This window comes from Akebia trifoliata, chromosome 15 (assembly GCF_017979445.1).
Source record: "Akebia trifoliata isolate Shusen 1 chromosome 15, ASM1797944v1, whole genome shotgun sequence".
In the NCBI taxonomy this organism is placed as follows: Eukaryota; Viridiplantae; Streptophyta; class Magnoliopsida; order Ranunculales; family Lardizabalaceae; genus Akebia; species Akebia trifoliata.
The window spans coordinates 49692-73684 of record NC_141389.1 but is presented as its reverse complement, the minus strand read 5'-3'; the positions used below and the strand labels follow the sequence as shown (position 1 = coordinate 73684).

Genomic DNA, 23993 nt, shown 5'->3' with positions numbered 1-23993 from the left:
TAGACCATCTTTGGACGAATCCATCTCGAAAATTCCCTTCTTCCTCTTTTACCCTTATCAAAAGCCAAATCTCACGAAACTACCCTTTAATTATTTTTTATTTTTTATTATTTGGCACTTTCATATAGGCAAAACTCAAAGAAATTTATGTTTTTTTTCTGAAAATTACACTTTGACCCCTATAATTTAAGATAATTCCATTTTAATCTTGTAACATATTGATAATTACACTTACATTTCTCTGAAAACAAAGATTTGTTGTTTTGAAAGATACGTGCTAAGCTGATAAACCAATGGCATGAGATCTTGTGTACTGAAAAAGATTACTAAAAATAAAACACTTAAACAACACTCAATTTTTCTTTGAAAATTTTCTCTTGATGATCAATCACTTTTATTCATTTAATATGTATGACTTAAGTTGACGACAATTTGACAAAGAGCAGGACGGGGTAAGTAAAACCTTTAGATAATTATAAGGGAGGTAAGTGTAATTATCAAAATATAAGAGGGATCTCAATAAAATTATGCCAAACTCTAAGGGGTTAAAGTGTAATTTACCCAAATTATATTATGACATCAAATTTACTGACAGTTGAGATGAGAAGATAGCTCTAAGGATCTTCATGAAATTGATTCGATTACTAAAATAACAAAACTTTATTGATCCCTAGGAAATCTATACTTTCTCTGCAATTTCAATGTTTGAGGTCTATAAATTTCCCTTCATTGGACCCATACCATACAGCTTCTTTTTTTATAAGATGCTCTTTATTTAGTCTCTATTCAATCACTTTTTAAATTATATTATTGACTTCTACTATTTTGCCCTTGGCCTACAAGTATCGAACCCGAATGGAGTGGACATTATTTTATTGTTGGGTATTTTATTTAAATACATTTTACTATAAATTAATCTATTTAATATCAAATTCAATGGGACCGATGTGAGACGTAAATCCAACCCCATATTCATATGGTCTTGAGTGTCGTTTAGTAATATTTTTAACTTTGTCTACTTTAAATAAGTAGTTTGTAAATGGTACCACACAATGTAGAATAAGAATTGGAATATAATTATAGAACTATACGCCCTGTATGTATGGCATTTAGCAATACAATTTTTTTTTATCTTTGACAACAAAAAATAATAATAAAAATAATGCTAACGTGACCAAAAGATTGTGTTGCATATCACACTTTCTTGACGTGGAAGCATGTAAATCACAGATAAGAGTGAAAAGGCATCTATGGTTCTACACACTCCCACGTTAAGAAAGTGCGATATGAAGTACAATCTTGAGGTCACTCCAGCATAACTCGATGAAAAAAAGGCTTATCTCACTTGACTTGGTATATAGAGGAGTTTGCTTTGTTAGAATATAATTGCTTTGAAACATTTTAATGAGAACTTTCTTAGAAAGTATATTATGTGATTGATAAAAGTGTAATGAATTTGTTATTGAACCTCACATGATAACTCAAAAACTCAACTGATGTGTACCTTACAAGAAGCGTAGATTTGTTCCCTCGAGATACACGACTGCACATCCCATGTGCAATTGTGTATCCCTTTACGATTCTTGCACTTGTCACGTTAGTGAGTTTTTGCATTACTTTGTTAGGTTGAGTTACAAAATTAGTATTCTTGATAAAATATTCTAATAAAAATATATTATTTAGGAAATGATTTTGGATAAAAGATTTTTTTCTTTTAAATAAATAAATAAATGTTATGGTCATAATATCATAGCTTCTAGAAATTACAAGAATTTTTATTGTTGTCAATCTCTTACGCTATCCTATTTTAATTAATGTTGCCAATGCCAAATAATAAAGATTGTGCACTAGAGAAAAAAGATTATGAAACTTAAGAAAGTTTTTTTATGGATTGCATTTGTGACACGCGCATTGCTTAATTTATATTCTTACCAATAGAAGTTTGTTAAATTATCAAGGATGTTTTTTTAATGATAAAGTTAATAAAAATATATTTGTTTAAAAAATAAATGAATAGGTTGAGCAACTATACATTTGGTTATATATCATCATTAATTTTTTATTCATAAAATTAAAGAAAAACAACTTTCTAAATCAATTATAACATACTTTCATATGGGTTTATATATATTTTTGAAGGATAAAAACGGATCGAGCATCTGTGTAAACTTTCTAGCAATACAATTTCAAGGTATACCAATACATAAGATGAAACAAGAGACACTATGATATATATTAATGAATAATGTTGAAAGTGGCCTCAAGGTTAAACCTCACATCGCACACCTTGGCATGAAAGTGTGCAAGAATCATCATAGATGCTTTTCTTCGAGATGTGCGATGTGAGGTCCAATCTTGAGGTCACTACTGCACGACTCTATATTAATATAATTCTATTGTTGAAAGAAGTATGAATAAGGCTTTGTGAGTTGGTGAAATGTGAGTAATCCCAATCATCCATTCAAATCAAGTCAATGGCCCTTTACAAAGATGAGAGGACAAGGGCAATAAGAAAAAAACAAAAAGGAAAAATAATGGAAGGAGTGACAGAACTTGAGGTTTTATACAATATTCCTACTCTTCATTGTAAGAAACAACCCACCCTCATCAAATGTTTCAATCCATCATGACGTACTTAACATAATTAAATAGTGCTTTGAGTTTGAAAAAATTAGACTATCTGTTCATATAGTTGATTTAAGTTAACCTTCTACATAGATATTAATGATATATATAATATAATGAGTTGAGATTACAATAACAATTTTAAGAGAAAAAGGTGTGGTAAAAAAAAATCACAAATCTGACCATGAAAACTTCTCCTCCAAGGCTTGGTATGGTCAAAGTCCATACATATATATATATAAAATAGTAGAAGGGTACTTTGGTCTTTTCAAGAATCACAGTAAAGGCACTTTTAGATCAGCCTGATCACCCTACCTTTTATTATGGTATTACTTTGTGAGATTGAAAGGAGTTGGGAGTGTTGCCTTTAGTTCCTCTTTTTTTTTTTTTTTTCCATAACCATTATATTTAATTTTAAGGATGGGACCCCAACTTAATTCTTACATGGATGCCCAAATACTTTTAAAAAAATAAAATAAACAAATAAAAAATTATAGAATAAGCTCATTAAGGCAGATCAAGAATCTTGAAAGTTGTTCACATAATTTTTTATTTGGAAAGGAAAAGATAAAAGATCCCTCTTTTAATTAAAATTTTTAAGTGGATGGTTTTGTCACCATAAAGGCACATCAGCATTTTTTCAATAGTGATGAATCAGTGGCTTCAATGATTCATCCAAAATTTGAGTCATTCTCACCTGAGACTCTCTTTTTTTTTATGAATTTAAATATTAGTGATTTATCTAATTAAAATGAGATTTTCTGATTAATTTTTAATTTAATTCATAATAAAAATAAATTATTATTATTATTATTGTTATGTATTTTATCAAATTCAGTTGAGATGATTGATCATCCATGTCAAGTAGGTTGGTACCCATTTTAAAACCTTGGCATAGTGCCTACCAATAGTTATTTGCCAAAAATAACTTTCAATGCCATTTTTCATTGATTAATGATAAAAGACTAATGATTTTTGTACACAACTTGGCAGGTCGGTTATGTATCCCAAGGGATAGAATGTACGGTTCTTTGCCCATGCCACGTCGATGAGTTTTTGAGTCACCCTTTCAAATTGAATTAAAAAATCAGCACTTATGATAAAATGACGCATTGACACATGCAGATTGATGTGGCAAGTGCATAGAACTGTAGATCTTTTTCCTTGTATGTCCCAAAAAAAAAGTTCTATGATTTTGTGCATTTGCCATGTCAACCACATATAAATCGTGTATGTGCTAGCGTGTGATTTTATCACGATTCTTTTTCATTTATTTTTCTTTCGGATAGGGACGACTCAACACGAGTGAACGTGGAATCTGAACCAAATTCACAGAAAGGGCAGAAAGAATTGAAGGAAAGAAGGATGAGTGGACCATTAAGCTTCAAAGTAGTAAAGTTTCTCTCTTTATATGCTTGACACAAAGTAGACAAGGGGCTTGGTTTAGTTGGAAGTATTAAATAAAAAACACTCAGACAGCTTACAAGGAATCAAGGTGATGAGTCACTACCACATGGGCCATTGCTAACGTACACATGGAGTGAAGGAAAAAAGAAGAAGAAAAAGCTGGACTAATTTGATCACATCTTAGAAAGTTTAAGTGTTATGTTGGTCGTGATGAGAATCATGAATATACCAAGTGATACACTGAAATGATTTAAATAGTATTTGCACTTTATTCTCTCTTCATATTATTAATGAAATCTGATTACTGTGTGTTTTAAACTTTATTAACATGTTATGTTCCCCACTTTAAGAAAAAGATAAAAAAAAAACAGTGGATCTCCTCCAATCTCTGTTATCTTGTCTTGTCACACTAAAATACGTGTCCTATCTGCTTTAATCAACCCCAAGAGGTTGGTCTAGTGGTAAGCCGAGCCGTGATAAGGTCCTAAGGAAGGGTAGGTCAAAACCTCACGAATCTATGAATTCCTTGGGGCTACCCTCCAACGTCTGATGTTACACGTAGGACTTTCCGAGGGGGAGGTGCATGTGACTGTGTGATTAGTCTCATCGAAAGGGTGGGGATACACATGATAAGGAAAAAAAATTGAGTTAGTCAGGTCAAATATTTGTCTAATTAGATGGTCATAACCCTTAATTTGTTTTTGACATGGCATGTGTGGGAGGAGATCACTTAGGGGAGTGAACCCATGTCACCTGGTTGGTGGATTTCCTCTGATTAGATTTTGGGTTCACAATTCATCACTTTATAATGAACCTGATTTATAGGGGTAGGTAGGGATAAATTGTTTCTTGGTGCTAGTTTGATTTGTTTATGCATGTATAAAATTCAAACATATATATATTCAAGTACGAATATAATGATAAATGTTCTATGAGTTATCGTAGAAAGAAAAAAAAAATATAGATTTGTTTCTCTTTTATAGATACATGAAGAAGAAAGAAGATGACAATGCATAATTGAATTTTTCGAAGCATACGATGTATCTAAAAAGATTAGATGTTAGATTGATTTTCTTCATAGTGATTATAAGAATCCTAATAGGGTTTATATAGAAATCATAGAAAATCCTAAATAAAATCAAAATCTAAGAAAATCTAATCTAACCATATCTATCTAAATCATAATCTAAATGAGATGATATGGTGTATCACATTACACCTTATTATAATGCATAAAATCCTAATACTCTTAACACCCTTTCTCAAACTCATTGTGATTGGGGATCAACAATCAATGTGAGTTTGCTGAAATCGATTGCCTCATAGAACAAGATGTCGAAGAAGAGTCGCCAGAGCCAAATGCACGTTGTCGAAGAAGATCTCCCAATGATCACATAGTTTGAAACAAATCAAATCACCTCAAATATGAATGGACAAACTCACCCAAGATCAACACTACCAATTTCTATCTAAATCATAGTCTAAATAAGATGATATGGTGTATCACATTACACCTTATTACAATGCATTAAATCCTAATACTCTTACCAGTATCTTCATCCTTTGGTTTGGCAAATCCAATGATGAAATTAATAAAATGAGAATGGTTGGTTTCACAATTATTTAGTACAGATTCATTATATCTCATGAACCCGATACAAATCTTAGCATGAACTAGTTTGCTTCATATTGATTTAGGAATATTCCATAAGTTGGTACAAATCTAATAATGATTTGAGACCCACACCAAGGGATCAAGATAATCAAAATCTTTTGAATTTGTGCAAATTTGAAACATTGGGAGACATATCGTATGAGAAAAATGTAAATCAATCCTAATCCTAATCAGCAATTTATCTATTAGATTCATCATTGTGGTCTATCTTATTCAAAATGTTGAAGTTGTAATAACATAAGACTTAACTTTGGATGTAATGAAATGGATGATAAATATCCATTTAGCTAACCTCAAATATTTGAGATAAGTCTTGGTTGTTATTTGATATTGTGACACTTTATTCTTACTCCCTATTCTTATACTTTAATCCTTTATGGCATTGAACATTATAATTGAAGATGAGATTAAAAATAAAAAAATCCTAGACTAACTTCCTACGACAATATTGTCGTTGATGTGGGGAGTGTACATGTAATTGTAGATTTTTTCCCATGTATCTCGAGGAAATAAATCTATGGTTATGTACACATTGCCACATTAGTGTAGTGTTAGAATGTCTCTTAAAAGATTGAAGATGACCTTGGAGAGTTTTTAACGTCGAAGTTAAGGGTATTTTGGTCATGTCATTAATTTATTAGAGAAGACCAAGGTCAATGGCTATGTCATCAAAGTTTGAAAATATAGGGGTATCTCTAAGATTCAAGAAAATCACCCATGATTTTAAAACTCGTCCGAGACCGAGACATATCACTCAAATTAACTCAGTATTGGAGTTGAATGAGACTAACTCACAAGTCACTGTTTTTACCAAGATTTAATACCTCACGTTCAATTTTTTGATTTTTCGAACGAGACGTCTCAAACGTATCAGAAAACTCATCCGAGACGATTCGGTATTGGGCCTAGACAAGACGAGACACGACGCGAAACTGAGTTTTAAAACCATGAAATCACCCCTAAATATTTTGTCCCCACCATATACTCAACTCTTGTTGGCGTTTTGCAACCTTACCCAATAGGCACTATAGCTAAGCAGTAGTAACCACTAGACTTGATCAATGACCCTACTACTCCCTTATCATTTATCAATGGCGTTTTCATCCATTGGTCTGCAACTTCCATCTTCATTTTATTATTCTTCAAAAATCCTTTTAAAACCACAAAATTCTCGTCCACAATCATTCTCTTTTGGTTCTCGAAATATACATATTTACAAACAAGATTTCAACAAATATCACAATAATAATAATCTCTCATATCGGTTTTCAGGAAGTGAAGATTTCTTTGAGGAAGACAATGAATCTGATCATGATTGTTGCTTCAATGCAGCGGTGTTTCTGTTTAATAACAGAGATTATCACAGGTGTCACGACTTCCTCGAAGATCTTTGGAACGAAGCAGAAGAACCTAGAAGAACACTCATTCATGGAATTTTACAGTGCGCCGTTGGATTTCATCATCTCTTTAATCAGAACCATCGAGGAGCGATGATGGAGTTGGGAGAAGGACTGTGTAAGCTACGGAAGATGAATTTCGATAGCGGACCTTTTCATGAATTCGAGCAACAGATTTCTGCTTCTCTGGATTTTATTTATCAAACACAATTGGAACTAGCAGCATGTGAGTCTAATTCACCCACCCTGTTTTATTTTCACTCGTTTTGGTTGAACATGAGTCTTGATTTTCTAATTAGAAAATCTTCACATGGAATCATGCTTCTTTTTCCTTGGGATACACAACTGCACATCCCCATACGAATAAACACGCGAAAAATAAGAATTTATGTGGTTCGCCCATGGGTCAGAAGACTCCGACTTTGAAATGGGCAGCCTGCTTCAAAAGACTAAGGAACCCTCATTTTGACAGTTTCGGTTTTGATTTCGATTCCACTTATTTTAAAATTGGAATCAGAACCGAAACTGATAAAATATAGTGATTATGGTTCTTACATTCATAGGAACCGAACCGGAACCAACCCATTGACACCCTTACTACTTACATTTCTGCCAAAATTTAAAATACTTCCTTGGAAATGCCACATGAGATCCCATGGAGAGGGTTCCTTCAAATTTTGAAGCGGCCTGCTCACTTCAAAGTTTTTCACGGATCACAATAAGAACAATCACTATTTTCTTCTCCTGATATTAAGGCCACATCTCTATTTATAATGGACTGCTCACCCATAATTTATGATAAACACTTACTAAATTATTGTATAGGAAACTTTAAAAAATCAACATTGTCCCACTAGATTCCGTGGAGTGTTGGAATTTGATAGTTTTCGAGAAAAGTCCATGCACTATAAGTTGACACGTCTCTAACTTTCCGAGGACACAAACACAATATTCAATGGATATTTACGAATAAGTGATTAACTTTTGACGAGTTTTCCATTTCGGCTCACTGTTCATTTAAATTACCAAAATGTGAATGGTAACAAATTTGAAGGTTTTAAAGTGACTAAACCTCTGAATTTTTGTTATTGTTCATGTTTTGGTAATTAAAATGAACCGTGAGCCGTAAATTTTTCAAATTCAACTCACAAAATGGTAATTCACGTTATGTCAAAAACTTTTACTTCTTCAGTCATATATTTTATGTGAAAAATCAGCCAGACTGGATGATTGTAGCCATCTAGTCCATGAGACTACTCTTAGTACTCATAAAATGAGTGAACAGGGTCCATGTGGGGGCATAGTGCTTGTAAAAAAGAATCCTAGATTCTTTGATTATCTGCATCTAATTTTGTGGGGTGGGGTTTCACAGGTACTGATGATTTATGCCTAACAATGGATGGATCAGATCATCGATCATACCAATTACTTGGTACCTTTGCTGCTGGGAAGCATTTATACCATTTAGAGACTGACCCTAATGGAATTTTGTACATAGTTTTCTATGTTGAGAACTCTTACAGCTCAGATAAACCTGCTAGAACCAAGGTTCCTACTCTTCATGCAACAGAAGAACATCTCATGGCCTGTGAGTACAACTGACTTGGTTTTATTGGCAAACAAGGTGCTTGTATTTTGTATAATCTACTGGAGTTTGAGGGACATTTAGCTAGCTTATACTATATTAGGAGTGGGGCACTTGTTTTTATCATGAATGATAAGACTTCTCTTTTATAGAAAAGGAAAGAAAAACCAAGAAAGAAAATAACGTTTATTGAGAGTAAGTGAGCATCTTTTTTTTTTTTTTATATATAATTTATTTGGAAAATCCTGTGGGGACTTTGTTTTTTCTCTGCGTTGATGTGAAAACCATAGATTGTTTCCTCAAGATATGAGTAAAAATCATCTATGGTTTTGTATGCACCTCCACGTCAGAAATGTGAGAATCGCAGTAAATCCCATTGTCACCCCATGCCAGCATTACTCTTTTTTTTTTTTTTTTTGTAGAGATGGTGTAAGTAGGAAACCTAATTAACTATAGAATAGTGATGAATGCACATGGTTGAGTATGCGGCTGACGTGGCAAGGACACAGAACCATAGATCATTTTCATCGGGATGCACAGGAAAAAGATGTGCGGTTCTCTACCCTCGCCACATCAGCCACGTAGAAAGACCACATGCATTCATCATTATTCTTAACTATATTAAATGGTCATAAGCCCCTCCCACCCCCACCCAAAAAAACAAAAAAAAAAAGGGTAAATAAATGAAGTTTGTTGCTCTATTGTTTTATAATATCAGCTGTAAAATTTGCAAATCTATCAAATTATGTTTCATTGCTTCACAATTTAAAATAAAACAATAGGTAAATCTTGATTAGATAATTCAACAATGGGATGTCCCACCTCGAAATGACAGCCAACATCTTCTCAAGTTCAATAATGAAAGCGACAAAGATAAAGGAAAAAAAAAATTACACAAAACATAGCAAGATTTAAAGTGATTTGGAAATACTTACGTCCATGGATGAGATGAATGCGATTCATTATTCTTGAGAAAGAAATTACAGTGCAGGATTTCTATTATAACTCTCTCAAACATCCAAACCGTGAAACTCTTGTTTCCATTTTTGATTATTTCACTATAGTAATCCTATACCTGAAAACCAAATACTAACCAAATTCTATTACAATAGACATTCATGTACAACAGCAACAAAATGTAAAAATCGTCAATTTCCTTTCGATGTCTTATAAACCTCAGTATCACATCCGAATTCAGCAAGTTTTGAGCAATAAGATCCAAGAAATACTTATTAGTCACTGTTTGAAAACACAAAACTCAACTCACTCAAATCAAAATGAATCTTACTCATTTAGTTTTAAAACCATGTTTTCAATCTATAACCTCGGTTTGGTTCTAGACTTACCCTAGTAGAGCAACCATGGGCGAATTGAATGTGCGAGAAAGTATGAGAAACTAACATAAAGGTGCATAATAGGTCCATCATGACAATCTTCGCAATTGTAGTGGACGTCGCTATTGATTCCAAGCGCAATATCCTACCTTGCTTTCTAAGAAAGGAAGTGGATCCTCAGTAGCACAACTATCCTGTAGCAATGTTTAGACGGTTGAAAGAGTGCCACATCAGCAATATGATAAAAACCCAACCTGAAAAAATTGAGAGTTCAATAGCCGTTCATTTTTAAAGGCGTGGATCTAGCAAAAAATAACTTCTTTTTTGAATTTTTTTTTTTTAAATTAGATCAAAACCATGATCACAAGATAGTTGTGATGTTAGTTTTTCATAGAGTCATGATATCTAACGTCCCCTCTCTGACATACACCCCCATCATAGAACTGTAGATCATTTGCCTCGGGAACACAAGAAAAAAGATTTATGATTCTAAGTATCCCGATGAAAATGATCTACGATTCTGTGGTGGGGGTGTATGTCAAAGTGGGCATCAGAAAATCATTATTCTTTTTCATACTATGGCTTTCTCATTAGTGGAGAGAGTGCTATAGAGGATCTGCTTCCTCCAAGAAGGTTCTCAGCCAACTCATCACCTACTTACAAAAAACTCTCTTTTGTTAGTTGTACTAAATCACACAATTTAGTAGTATTTTCACTGAAGTACTCAGCCAAAACTATGGTTTTAAATCTCGTCCGAGACCAAGACAACTCGTCTGATACTTCTTGGTATCATCCACCAACGAGACAGACAGACAAGTCAAACGTATCAGATGAGATTTAAAATCACAATTCATTTTTCTCATTGTTGAACAAGACGGCTCAAACGTATCGAAAAATTCGTCCGAGAAGACTTGGTCTTGTTCATGGACGAGATGAGATGTCATAACAAGTTTTAAAACCATGGCCAAGACTCCTTATAACAAAATAGTAAGAATTAAACTCTGAAAACATTAATGAAACAAATATAATAAAAATGGATTCCTTAATATTTTTGGGAAGTTCCAAAGAGATACCCAAAGTTCAAATGTTCCATATTTTGGAAACTTAAATTGAAACAAATAAAAATTAGAGAGTTTAGTGGTTATCGATTTTCAAAGCTCTCCACTAGGCCTAAAAAAGCGCCTCCCACCCACCTAGCCACCCCCACCTCCTTAAATTTGATCTAAAGCATGAATTTCAAGAGTGTTGTGGTGTTATTTTCTCTCAACTATAGAAAAAGTGTTACACAAGGCTAGAAGAAAATATGATAAAAAGGATATGTTCCCAATTTTCCAATGGTTACACCAGGGATCAATACCATGTGATAGAATTAAAATATTAGGACTTAAATGGTATTTTAAGAAATAATGTGTCGATATTTTGTTCAAAAAGAACCTTTTTGTTATTGGATGAACCCCAAATATGGACCCATTGGCGTGTCCTATGACTCAAAACTCAGTCTGGCCTGGCCCAAAGTGTATATACTTGTGTGGTTATTGTAAATACGTGGGCTTTGAAACCTTTGGGAGTTTGAGCTTATCTACACGGATTTATGAGTCGCTACCATTCAATTAAAGTGTGAATGGACACCATAAAAGAGTTTTGAAATTTTATTTTTCTTGACTTATAGTGACTCACATATCCAAAGATAAGAGGGGAAAGGTCTACCTAGAAAATTTAAGGTTAGGAGGTTCAATTGAGGGGTAAGGAAGGTGTTAGGCATCTTGTCCCTCCCATTTTAAGGTGGTTACCAATAGATTGACCAAAGGTGAAATTAGAAACTCATTTTTTAGGTTTTGAAGGTAGAAAAAATTATAGAGAAGAATTAAAAAATAAAAGAGTTATAGTTCAATTTACAAACTAGAAAAATTAAGTTAATGAACGAGCTATACATCAAAGTGTATGCTTGCTGGATTTTTTTTTTAGCCTAGAACTTTGACGAAAATCCACATTGATTTCAACATTTAACGTCCTAAAGCTTCAAAACAAGTTTATAGGCTCTCTAAGAATACTTTATTTGTCAGTTTGGTCCTTAAGTGATGTTCATGGATTGAACAAAAACATAATGAAACCAAAAATTATGCATAAAATTTTTGTTCATTTTTTAACTATTTTTGTTGGCTCTAAAAGTTGAATATATGGTCATAGGGACTTATATTCTTGTTTGTAATCATTTTTAAAGTAGGTGTGTGCAAAGTGTATGTACGGGATAGACTTAACAAGAAAAGATTACTTCTCAAGAGGGTTTACTCTCTAACTTTATTATCATCTAAGGAAAAATAAAATAAAGAACTATTACTCTAGGAAATTTAAAGTGCAAGAAAAGTAATTAAAAAAAAAGTAAAGCATCTACACTATGAAATTTAAATTGCATAAAGTAAATGAAATTAAAGCATCTTAATATAATGTTTTCAAAAAATTTATTGAGGACTTATTGGGAGAGATTACATCAAAGAGGAATTACTTCCTTTCCATAAGCCTCTAGACTAAAGATTTATGAAAGTGCTTAAAATAAAAAGAAAAAGATAAGGTTAAATGGGGAAAATGGAGGGTTTCACCCCACCTTAGTATTCTTTTTCCTCTTACTTCTTCTTCTTCTTAGATTTTTCTTCTAGGGGTTTGAGAGCATGGGAGGCTAAAGAGATTAGGGAGATTTTTGGGCTAAATTTTGAGTCACTAAATGAGCTCCTTCATTTGCCTTGGAAATGTCTTTTATTTATAAGATTTTGGAAAATCCTTGGGGATAAATTGGTCATAAATCTTCAAGTTCTCAATAATTTCACTAAAATCTTTATGAAAAATCATAATTACTAATCTTCCCCTTGGTTTTGATGGTTTTTCACTCACCTATGAGTTTCACCAATCATAATGATTAAGGTGTAGACACTTCATTTTTACCTAGGCTGAGCTCGAGAGTACCAAAAATCTTCTGAGAAAGGACTTGACCCAATGTGTATTTCAAAAGGATTCAAAGACCCAATTTTCAAATAACTATAAGGCCTGAAGGCCATTTTTCAAACTTTGGATTTAAGCTTGGCCATACATCAACCTTGGCCAAGCTCAAATTTAAGCATGGCCATACCTCAACCTTGGCCTCGCTTATTTTTTGCCTGGCCAAGGGTGACCTATGGTTAGGAGCATTTTTTACCTAGTCCAAGTGTGACCCACGACCAGACTTATTTTTATTCAAGCCTTGATTCACCCAAGAACAATTCTATTAGGCAGTTACAAGTCCATGTGAGCTTGAATTTTATCAGGGATAATTAGCCTTTTAAACCCCCTTCTTAATAAATTTTTCCTAAGAAATCCCTCACTTTTTACTTTTTTGTCATTCCTTTAATTGTCCAATAATCCCATCACTTTGATTTTCTTATAATTAGTTATTTATTCTAACAAAGACTCATTGGTCAAAGTGGCCCCTACATGAGTATAATTACTATCATAACCTTATCTTGTTAGAATCAAAGTTAGGTAAATTACCCTTATGCCCCTTAAGTCTATCCTCAATCTTAGAAGGTTAATGTAAATTAATCAAGTTTCAGAGGTTTTGATAATTTTGACCAATCGTTAGAATTTTGTAGAACATGTGAGCAAAGACACTCTTAACCCTAGGTTCTTAGAGAGTTAGCTAGGCTAGATGATCTTAATGTCCAAAATCTAAATTCATATTGACATGTCATCTAATCCAATTCCTTTTTGATTGACCTAAAGCCAGTCTCTTAAGACATTTTTAATCCTTTCATAAAATTCTCTAGAACTTGTTGCTTTTACAATATCTTATCCTCTTAATTATTATGATTGGTGAGATTTATAAGTGAGTGAAAGACCGTCCAGACAAATGAGAGGATAGGTAATTTGGATTTTTATTAAGCTTCTATTGAAAATATTGAGAACCCTAAGATTTAAGATAAGTTTATCCCCAAGGATCTCCCAAAACCCTATAAATAGGACCCCCATCCAAGACGAAAAAAAAGAAGAGCTCAAGTAATCTAAAATTATGTCTAAGTCTTTCCTCAAAACCCTTTAGCCTACCAAAACTTTGATCAAATCTCTTCCCAATTACCCAATAAACTTTTAACCAAGAAGAAAAAGAAAAAGAGGCCAACGTGGGATGTAGTTATAATTTTCAGATTTTTCCCATGTTATCCTCCTCTAAACCTCCGTCTTTTACCTATTGACCTATTTATATTTAAGCTAGTTTATGTTTATGATTTCTTTGTTTAAGCAATGTATATTTTAGTTTGTTTTATTTTGAAGCTTGGAGGTAGAAACTAAAACCTCCTAGAAGTAATCTCGTCTTAGAAGCTCTCATCAAGAGCATTAAAGTAGTTAGTTATTGTTTATTTACTTTCTTTACAAGTTTTTATTCCTATATTAGATGTGATTTTCTTTCCTTGCAAATCAAAATTCTTAGAATAGAGATTTTATTACTTTCTTTCCTAATGACTTAAGATAGAGTAATCCCTCCTTAGAGATAATCTTCTTTTTCTAAGTCCATTACAAGTATATACTATGTGTACAAATATCGCAATATACTTATCTAAAATGACTATGGGTTAAAGGTAGAAATCTTCCTAGATTTACTCCTAACTCTTTAAGCTAACAAAAAATAGTCTCAAAGAGGACACAACTCATGCATAAGGTCCCTAATATTTTTATAGTGGTATTCAACTCATGAATACCTCCTAAGAGCTAAATCAATAAAAAGATGCTCCCAAGTGAGCACATAACCCTCTAAAATAGGGATCTAAGAAAGTGAAATCTATATAGATTTCCACCAAAATCCTAAGTTTACAAAAATTCTAATAAGTAACATTTATATTTTAGCTTGCTTATTAATTCAAATTCTTAATTTTTTAAAGTTAGACTATAGTTCTTTCACCTTTTAATTTTCTCTATAATTTTCTTTATTTTTAAAATCTAAAAAAAGTTTCTAATCTTTACCTATAATCAATATATTGGTAATCATCTTAGGATGGGAGGGACAATGTGCCTAACACCTTCCTTGTCTTTCAATTGAACCTCTTTATCTTAAATTTTTAAGTAGACTATTTTTCCTTATTTTTTAGATATGTTAGTCACTACAAACAAAAAATAAAATTAAAAAAAATTCCTTTTTTAGTATCCATTCATACTTTAATTGAATGAGACGACTCCTAAATCCATGTAGATGGGCTCAAACATCCTCAAAGATTTCGAAATCCACGTATCTACACAAGGGATAGATTAGTAAAAATCCAATGATTTCTAGAAAATTCTTTGGGAGGGGTAAAGTGGTCTTAAGACTTTGGATTTGAATCAATTATGAGGAAATCAATCAAAATGACATGTAATTAGATGATAAGTTTTTGACCTCTTTGGTCACTTCCCTTAATAGAATTTCTAATGAACTAGGGATTAAAGGGTCATTAGGCCCAGATTCTAGAGAATTCTCTAGGGTGGACAAAAATGATCATTGATTTTAGAAGATAGTCAATTTACATTGAATTCCATGAAAACTCTTAGAATATTGAAGAATATCATATGAGTAAAAGTGGGAAAGAAGGTAATTATCCTTGGATATGGACCAAGCAAGACAAAGTCTTTATTAAGATATTTGAAAAATTACGAGAAGACCAAATTGGTGGAGTTTATTGGAAAGTTGAAAAGGGGTAAAAGAGTAAAAATGAGAGATTTCTTGAGGAAAAAATTCCTAAAAAAGGGGGTTAGGGGGTCATTTTTCCTAATAAAATTCAAGCACACATGGATAGTTTAGCAAAAATTAAGTTTGCTTGAACTTTAGGTTCGATCATACCAAAAATTGCCTTTGACATGGGTAAGGTCAGTTTAGGATTAAATAACCAGACCAAAGGTAAGGTTCGGCCATGCTTAAAAATTCCTCTGAAAATGTCCTTCGGACCATCTCATTTCTCGAAAGTTGGGTTTTCAAATTTTTTGAAAAATTCCTTAGATCAGGTTCATTTTTGAAAAGTTTTTAATACTCTCGAACTCAACTTAGACAAAAATGGAGCGTCTATAGTTACCATAGCCCTTGATGTACCACAAATTCACCTCAGATATCGTTGAAAATACTTATTAGTTTTTGTACAAAAGTAAGTTGGGAATTTATTTGAACAAACATACTAAGAAAACACATGGCTAAGTAGCAGAGTTTGAATAAATATATTTAAAGGGATTCATATCTTGTGTATCTTAATCTATGTATGATGAATTTAAACATTTGATAGCTTAGAAACTTACAATGGTTAAAGTAAGGGCTGCAATCTGGGTGGGCAGACCCAAACTCAACCTGAGCTCAACCCAATTAATAGACGAATCTGGGCTGAATTATGTAGAAGATGAGTTAGTCTGGGTTAAAATACTTCAACTTGACCTCAATTCGGGTTGAGGTATCGGGCAATCCAACTCAACACGAACTCGATGTTATATACTAATATATAAAAAAGTTTATCCTAGTTATATATATTTTAAATTATTTCTTCCTACATCGACTTTTTATTTAGGGACCGACTAGTTGCATGTCACTCAGTACCAATTGCACTTTATCATTTTGAAAAAACCACATAAACTCCACTATTACCATTGCATTCCGAAAATAAAAACTTGCATCGCTTTTTTTCTACTTGAAAATCAAAGAGGAATCTCATCGCTGAAGCTTTGCAAACTTTTAATTCAATTTTCATGTTTCTACTAATGGCAAATTTGGTGTAAAATTTGTAGGAGCTCTTGCTTACGATGGATTCTTTATCTTTGGTATTAGAGTAAAATTCCTTCTTAATAGAGTAGCAAGAAGGGTTCAATGAAAATTTGAAAAATAAAAAGAAGTTGAAATGAGTTTTTTTTATTATATGTAATTAGGAGTGCAATCTATATACTAGGTGATGTGCAATTGGCAGGTCCCTTTATTTAAGAGAGTTGTTACTACCCACCAACTTTTACTAATGCCACACCAATCCATATGTAAATCCCCAAAGAATTGAACACAGTTGATATGGCATTACTAAAATTTGGTGTGGCAATAGTATATCTCTTATTTAATTCCTTCTTATTACAATGGTTTGAAAAAAAATGGATATTATTAATGTGAGCTTTGCTTTAGTATGATTTGTCTAAGTATTCTTTCTATGACCAATTTGAAGGTTGTATACAATTTTATTTATTAGTGATTTAGTTTCGATGTTATATTTCTCTTTTAAGATATATAATTTATTTGATAATCAAAATAAAATTAATATTGTCATCAAAAATTATTTAACTCAAGCTAAATTGAGCTCAACCCGAGTTTAAAAGATCAAGTTCTAGTTGATATTGAGTTAGTGAGCTCAAAGCCGAATGATCGAATTGAGTTGAGCTCAAGTTAATGATTACTACTTCGATTGAGCTTAGGTTTAAGTGGTGCCACTGAAGAATGCCATGCATCCTTTATTTTGGAAAAGAGTCCACGGTAATCTGACTTAGGTGCATAGTATAATTAATCTACTTATTTGATGTGATAAGCTCGAAAATCATAGATCTGCTTTTCTTAGGATACAAGACTGTACTTTTTTACGAGGAATCGTAGTTCTGTATTTTAAGGAGAGCACATCAGCCTGTCCAATCATGTAAGTCGATTAAATTGCCACGTGCCTAAGTCAGATTATCAGTATTTATAGGGATCGGGTATTACTAAGCATCTGAAGCATCTGTTTGATGTGGGGGATGATGATAGTGTTTTCCTGTTAACTTTTGAGGTGAAAGTGAAAGGGGGCTGTGGAGGTGAAGTGAAACTGAAGGTTTCTCTCCAGGGATTTTGCCAATTGTTTTATTTCAAATGCTTTAGATCTCTTTTCTCTAACTCTCCATTAGCAAATAGCAAATAGTATTTAGTAATCAATGCCAATGGTGTGAAAATTAGTTCCCTTTCACCACCAAAGAAGTAAGTTGTTTGATTCATCTCTCCGAAGTCCAAACCCTATAAACTGTACCGTTGTTTTCATCAGATCTCTAATGATTTTTTTTTTTCTTATAGAACAAATGGAGAGTTTCAGCGCGAAAGATCTGTCAACGATTGGAGGAATCGCGACCGTTTCTCTTCTCCACTCGTTCATTCCAACTCATTGGCTGCCGTTCTCCATTGTCGGTCGCGCCCAGAAATGGACGCTTTCTAGGACTCTTCTAGTCAGTAAGCATTTCTTCTCTATGTGCTTATTTTTTTCTCTCTTTTCTTTTTTTTATGAGATCTGCAATGTAATGGGATGGACAACATGCATGCTAGAATCATCCAGTTGATTTTCTATTTCATTCTGTATATTATTCATGTTCATCTGTAGGAAATTGTAGTATTAGTTAGGAATCCTTGCCCCACCCCCACCACAAAATAATTTAAAAAAAAAAAACAATTTTTTTTTTTGTATTCACCTCTTGATTTATGAGGTTGCGGAAGTGTGTGAAGCAATAGATCCAATTGGAATTAATATATTACGTTCATTAGAACTCTCAAAATCAATTTGAATCAGTAGATTCAATTGATAAACAAACAATAACTTAAAAGAAAATAAAGCATAAAGCTAAAATGTAATTAAGAGAGAAAAGATAATTGAATTGATTGATTATTATTAATTTTCAGATTTGAAGCTCTTTATATAGATAACTCTATCATAACAACTTAGAATCCTACTAAAATACTAAAAATTATCTATAATTTAATATTTACTTTCTAATCCTATTAGAACTCAAATTGGACACTTTTAAGCACTTCTAATTATAACCTAAATAATAAAAATGAATTTAAAACAAATTAGAAACTAACAAGGAATTATACTTCTATTTATTTGTCAAAACCATCTACACAAACCCTTTATTTATTTTCTTTTGATCAATTTAAAATAAAATTAGTAAAAAAGAAAATGGTTACTTGGGAATCTAATCGATGGGGACCAAAGTGAAATTTGTCACATAATCTTAGTAAAAGGTTCATTTGGACATCCAAAAGAAAGATATTGCCAAGACTGTTGGGAAGAGAGATATAAATTTATAACATATTAACCTAAACTTGTATGGGGCAGTACATGTCTTCCAACTCGACAAAGTCGAGTTCATCTCAGCTCAGGAAAATTTATACCATGCTGCCATTGGCTAGAAATAAGTGGGGCCTTTCCCACAACTTGCTTATTATAGTATCCTCTTTGAGATTAATTATCTTTAGTTTATTTTGTTGCTAATGTTAGTTGTTTTAAAATTTTCAGACAATTAGAGGTTGATGGTCACTGCTAGGGTGCTATGTGATAAGATTCTCATGTCTTGAATTAACGTAAGACATGGCTTTAAATGGAATTGAATTGAATTGATGAATGAGATTGGTTTGACCGGTCCTAAACTTTTGGGTTAAGGCTTGATGATGATGAGTTAGGGTCTTAGTGAAATCTTAAGAGTACCTATCCTATAGGATTGCAATTGTTCCTTAAGGGGGAACCTACCAATGATTTTGATGATTAATAGAAATTTCATAGCTTTGTTACTAGTGGTGTTGATGCCATCAGGCTTTACTTGGTAGTGTTGATTCTACCTAGACTTGTGCAATGTTGATTCCTAACAAATCCCTATCTTCTCTCTTCTCAATATTGTTTTTTTTTTTTTTTTTTAATTATTATTTATTTGTTACATGGATGATTGTTGTGTGGCACACTTGGGTATCACTTGATCTAAATCATCAGTAAGCATTGTTGTATTTCTTATTAATTTTATATGTTCTAATCTATCATTGTAGTCAAAGATCCCATCCTATAGGTGAGGAACAAGTGCCCCTAAGCAACAAGGCATTCTATTGGTGAGACTATTTTAGTAATTCGTTGAATGAATAAGTCTTAGACCTTGTTAACATGTTGCAATGCAACTTCAAGGCCATGGGTTCAAATGGTAGTATCGCATAAGTTGTTGACATCACAAACAAAAAGAATAATCACAGTGATAACTGTATTATATTACTCCCACTGAAAACAAAAGCTCTTGGCTCATTCCTTGGTCATCTCAGTGAGGAACCTAAACTATATATTAACTCATATTAAGATATGGTGTTATTTTATTAAGATACTAATATGAGCTAAAGTTGAAAATTGAGATATTTTTAATTAATGGTATGCCTGAGCCATGTTGTAGACTTGCACACGCTAGGGGTTCTAACCATGTGGAGTGGAGGAGTAGGATAAGCTTCAACTATAGTGCAAAATATAGATGATTGATTCAAAGCTACATGTGATGTATTTATTGTGTAGTTCTTCACGATTACTATTTTTGGATAGTCATCACAAGAGACACCATTTTTCTTTATGGTGTCTGTTTTGTATTATAAAAGTTACTAGAGTTGCCCTTGTCTACTGGCACGAGCATCCACTTTAGGATTAAGGGGGTAGAAGAGGAAAGGCAATAAAGTTGGAAGGAAAGAAATGCTAGAACATTTGAGGGGAAGGCTCAATCAACCCAAGAGTTATTTTTGTCGATTATGGGGTTTTTGTTTTTTGAGTGTAAGATCTTCAAGGAGTTCAGAAGGTCTTTTTCGAGGACTTTCTAGTCTGTTAGGATTTTGTTTGTAACATTTCAGAGTCTTAGGGCTTGTTTGTTGCGGCTTTTTTTGCAGGCTTTTTGAGCTTTTAAAGCTTTTCGCTGCTTTTAGACATGTTTGTTAGGCTAGCTTCTACTTCCACGACTTTCTTTTGAAGCAAAAAAGCCGAGTTTTATAGAAGCAGGTCCAAGGTTGCTTTTGCGCCAAAGCCCTTGCGGGAAGCCATCACTGAAAAACGGCTCAATGGAAATTACCTATATGCTCTCTTCTATTTTTTAAAATACCCTCTTCTTTTTGGTTTTCCCCTACAAAAAGTTAGAGACATGAGAGGGGTTAGGGCTACAGCTTGAATCGACTCCCCCATTCTCTTTGGTTTTCCTCTATCAAAGGTCTGATTGCTCTCTCTGTCTAAGGTCTGTTTGATCTTGCCGAATCAAAGCTCCATCTCTATTTTCAGTGAAGGTTGAGCTGATCTTCCACCGTTCAACTTGTTTGATCAACCCAGAAATCGTCTCCATTGCCCAATCAAATGGTTATATTTATTTTGTTTTTTTCTTTCTTACCATTTGTTATCTTGCATTGTTTTCTTTTTCGTGTGTGTGTAATTTATTGAATTTTTTCTTTTTTTACCAGCTGTAAGAGCATTCCATGCTTTGAATTAGACTTTGCTTCTATGTAAAAAAGTATTTTTTAAGTGGTGGGGTGATGAATCTACAACACTAAAACCAGTAAGAGTGCACTTGAAAAACCAACAAGAACATAATCTGTATGGATATATTTGATAATCAAGGTCTAGTAACCCAATTTATGAGCTGGGAGTCGATCTTTTAGGTTAATTAGATGGCACTTGAAAAGAACAGAACATGTCCACCGACCACTTGTTATCCTAAAGTCATAACAACCAAGCAACAATTTGAAGATCCATTAAGCAAAATTCACCTAATTTACTATAAATCAAACCAATCCAACCAATTTGATACGAACAAGAGAATAAACCCAAATCATCAAACTTTTTCTAGGCCTTCTTTTTATGGCTTTGTTTGCATTCATGTATTTTGATAGAGCAAAATTGGGTCACTTCTATTAATGGGTTTGGCTTCACTTTGATTTTGGGTTCAATGATTGCTATATACTTGCTTAGATAGAATTGATTGCTATATATTTGCTTTTTGCTCCATATTATACTTTTAATGTTTGTTTTTATTTTGATTACTGTTTTAATAGTAGAATTTTTACTTCATCTTTGATTGAAGGTATGTATTAACTAAAACATGTTGATGACAGGTTTATGTTATATATTATCTTATATTTGTATGAACAATTATCAATTTTTTGTCAAAATACTGCATATTACAGTTTTTTTACATGTAAAGGCATTCTAGTCATTTTTTCAAAATCTAGCAAATAAAAGCTATGAAACAAACAGTCTTTTTAGGCTTCTGTGCGAAGCCCAGTACTTTTGTAGCTTCTGTAACAAACAAGATTCTTCCAGACGCAGCTTCCAAGCTCTGGGCTTCTGCTTCTCCCAGACACAGAAGCCTGAAGTAGAAGCTGGAAGCTGTAATAGACAGATCCTTTGCTTCTTTCGGAGAAGTAGCTCTTTGTTGCTTTTTGTGCTTTCTTGTTTTTTTTCCCTTCATAGGCCATCTTGATCTACTACTTGAAGGGTATCTTGGAAAGGGGGTATGAGAGGAAAGGCAATAAAGTTGGAAGGGTATCTTGGAAAGGGGGTATGAGAGGAAAGGCAATAAAGTTGGAAGGGTATTCTTGGAAAGGGGAGAAGAAAAAAGGAATAAAGTTGTAAGTTATCCTCGAGATTGTGGAGACAGTAAATCCCAACCCCTCTTTGTGGGGGAAGGACAACTATCCTGTTTTATTGTATAGATGGCTTTAATTTTCATAGGCTTATCTGAGATGTTTACAACAATAGTTGCTTTCATGAACTTTCAAAAGCCTGCTGATTGTTTTGTAACTAAATCTAGTTTCTATAGTTACCACACATCGGCCAGGCATCCAAATACCAAGTGCAAACTTCAAATCTGGGGAAGTTGGGGGATTTTTATGATAAGCTCAATCAACCTTCTATGAATTGAAAATTATTTTCACTGGTTAGCCAAGTAGAACTCAGAAACTTGACCAGTTTCAAACTGTCATCAATGTTCTTGAAACATTTGGACTTGATCTTTTGGCCCAGTTAGTTTTATTTTCAGATTTGACATTTGTGTAATTTCCTTTTTGCAGCTGCATTTGGAGCAGTTCTGCATGTAGTGTCAACGTCACTCCTTGGTATAACAGCAATCACCATGGCAAACACCATTGCTGGTGAAGAAACAGTGCATAAACTTGCTTCACTGCTTCTCATAATTCTCGGGGTTAGTTATGTTCTGCTGTTTTTGCTTGGAAAAGGTGGTCATAGTCATGCTCACAACCAGCCCATGGAGAAGATGGCTGTTGCAGGTCTTGTCCTTGTTCCTGCATTGTCTCCATGTGCGACCACACTTCCAGTCTTTCTTGCTGTTGGAAACTCTTCTTCCATGATGGTACTTGCCATCATAGTGCTGCTATTCAGGTAAATGGTCACATTAATATTAATTTGCTGATTATTGTTTGTCTCTAACCGTTTGATCCACTTTGTATGTACTTATTGAAAATTTGAAAAATGGTCATCTTAGAGAGGAGATGATGCTGTCAGACAGTGTGATCTTGGATATAGAAGGATTATTTTATTTTATTTTTGGTTGTTTTTGACTCTTATTTCATGGTTGCACCATAGATCACACTCAACCATATTTAGTCGTGTCAAAATTGTGTGGATTAAATTGCTTCTTAAGAGTAAATTAGAAATTGTCCCATTTTTTTCTCCATTCTGTATTCTCTCAAGTCTCACCTACATATTACTTGACTTATTTTGGTGGTGTGTTCTTGTATCTACAGCACTATAACTGTGATGACCTCACTGGTGGCGCTCTCATTCTACGGCGCTAGCCAACTCAAGTTTCATTGGGTGGAGCGGTATGACAAGCTTTTAGTGGGTTCAGTGCTTTGTCTTGTTGGAGTGTTGACGCTTTTGTTTCATGATCATGATCATGATCATGATGGGAATTCCTTTGTTGAGGATTTCAATCGGAAGCTCATTGTTCCTTAAGAGGATGTTTCTTTATTTCTTTTTTCTTCTTCTTTTGTGAATCTTGCAGTTGTATGGGACAATTTGGATGAGAGTTAGAAAATTACTCTGAGTGGGATTAAATAGTAGAGTGTATGTCACCCATAATTCCACTGTACCTTAAAATGGTAATTGAGCAAAGAAATGTATATTGCCACATTCTTGATTTGTTGAACCTCTTCATGTGCACAAATGGATCAATCAATCAATGCAGATCATAGATAGACACTA

General features: G+C 33.3%; 2 protein-coding genes across 2 annotated transcripts; both read left to right on the top strand.

Annotated features, from left to right (window-relative positions):
- Positions 1-6703: 6703 nt before the first annotated feature.
- On the top strand, positions 6704-8888 carry LOC147383703 (DUF309 domain protein). The gene is made up of 2 exons (XM_086426584.1): positions 6704-7330; positions 8477-8888. Exons 1-2 carry the CDS (start codon positions 6769-6771, stop codon positions 8704-8706), a joined length of 792 nt encoding a protein of 263 aa, XP_086282710.1. The 5' UTR covers positions 6704-6768; the 3' UTR covers positions 8707-8888.
- An 8867-nt stretch (positions 8889-17755) lies between these two features.
- LOC147383702 (uncharacterized) lies at positions 17756-23937 on the top strand. Its single transcript, XM_086426466.1, has 4 exons — positions 17756-17977; positions 18071-18223; positions 22841-23168; positions 23534-23937. The coding sequence occupies exons 2-4, from the start codon at positions 18076-18078 to the stop codon at positions 23742-23744; spliced, it is 687 nt and encodes a 228-aa protein (XP_086282592.1). The 5' UTR covers positions 17756-17977; positions 18071-18075; the 3' UTR covers positions 23745-23937.
- Positions 23938-23993: the final 56 nt, after the last annotated feature.

Bases quoted from the DNA above. Each gene is read 5' to 3' on its own strand.
- LOC147383703 (XM_086426584.1), top strand. From the start codon at position 6,769: ATGACCCTACTACTCCCTTATCATTTATCAATGGCGTTTTCATCCATT. The intron at 7,331-8,476 runs GTGAGTCTAATT...GGGGTTTCACAG, and splicing joins ACAATTGGAACTAGCAGCAT to GTACTGATGATTTATGCCTA.
- LOC147383702 (XM_086426466.1), top strand. From the start codon at position 18,076: ATGGAGAGTTTCAGCGCGAAAGATCTGTCAACGATTGGAGGAATCGCG. The intron at 18,224-22,840 runs GTAAGCATTTCT...TCCTTTTTGCAG, and splicing joins TTCTAGGACTCTTCTAGTCA to CTGCATTTGGAGCAGTTCTG. The intron at 23,169-23,533 runs GTAAATGGTCAC...TTGTATCTACAG, and splicing joins ATCATAGTGCTGCTATTCAG to CACTATAACTGTGATGACCT.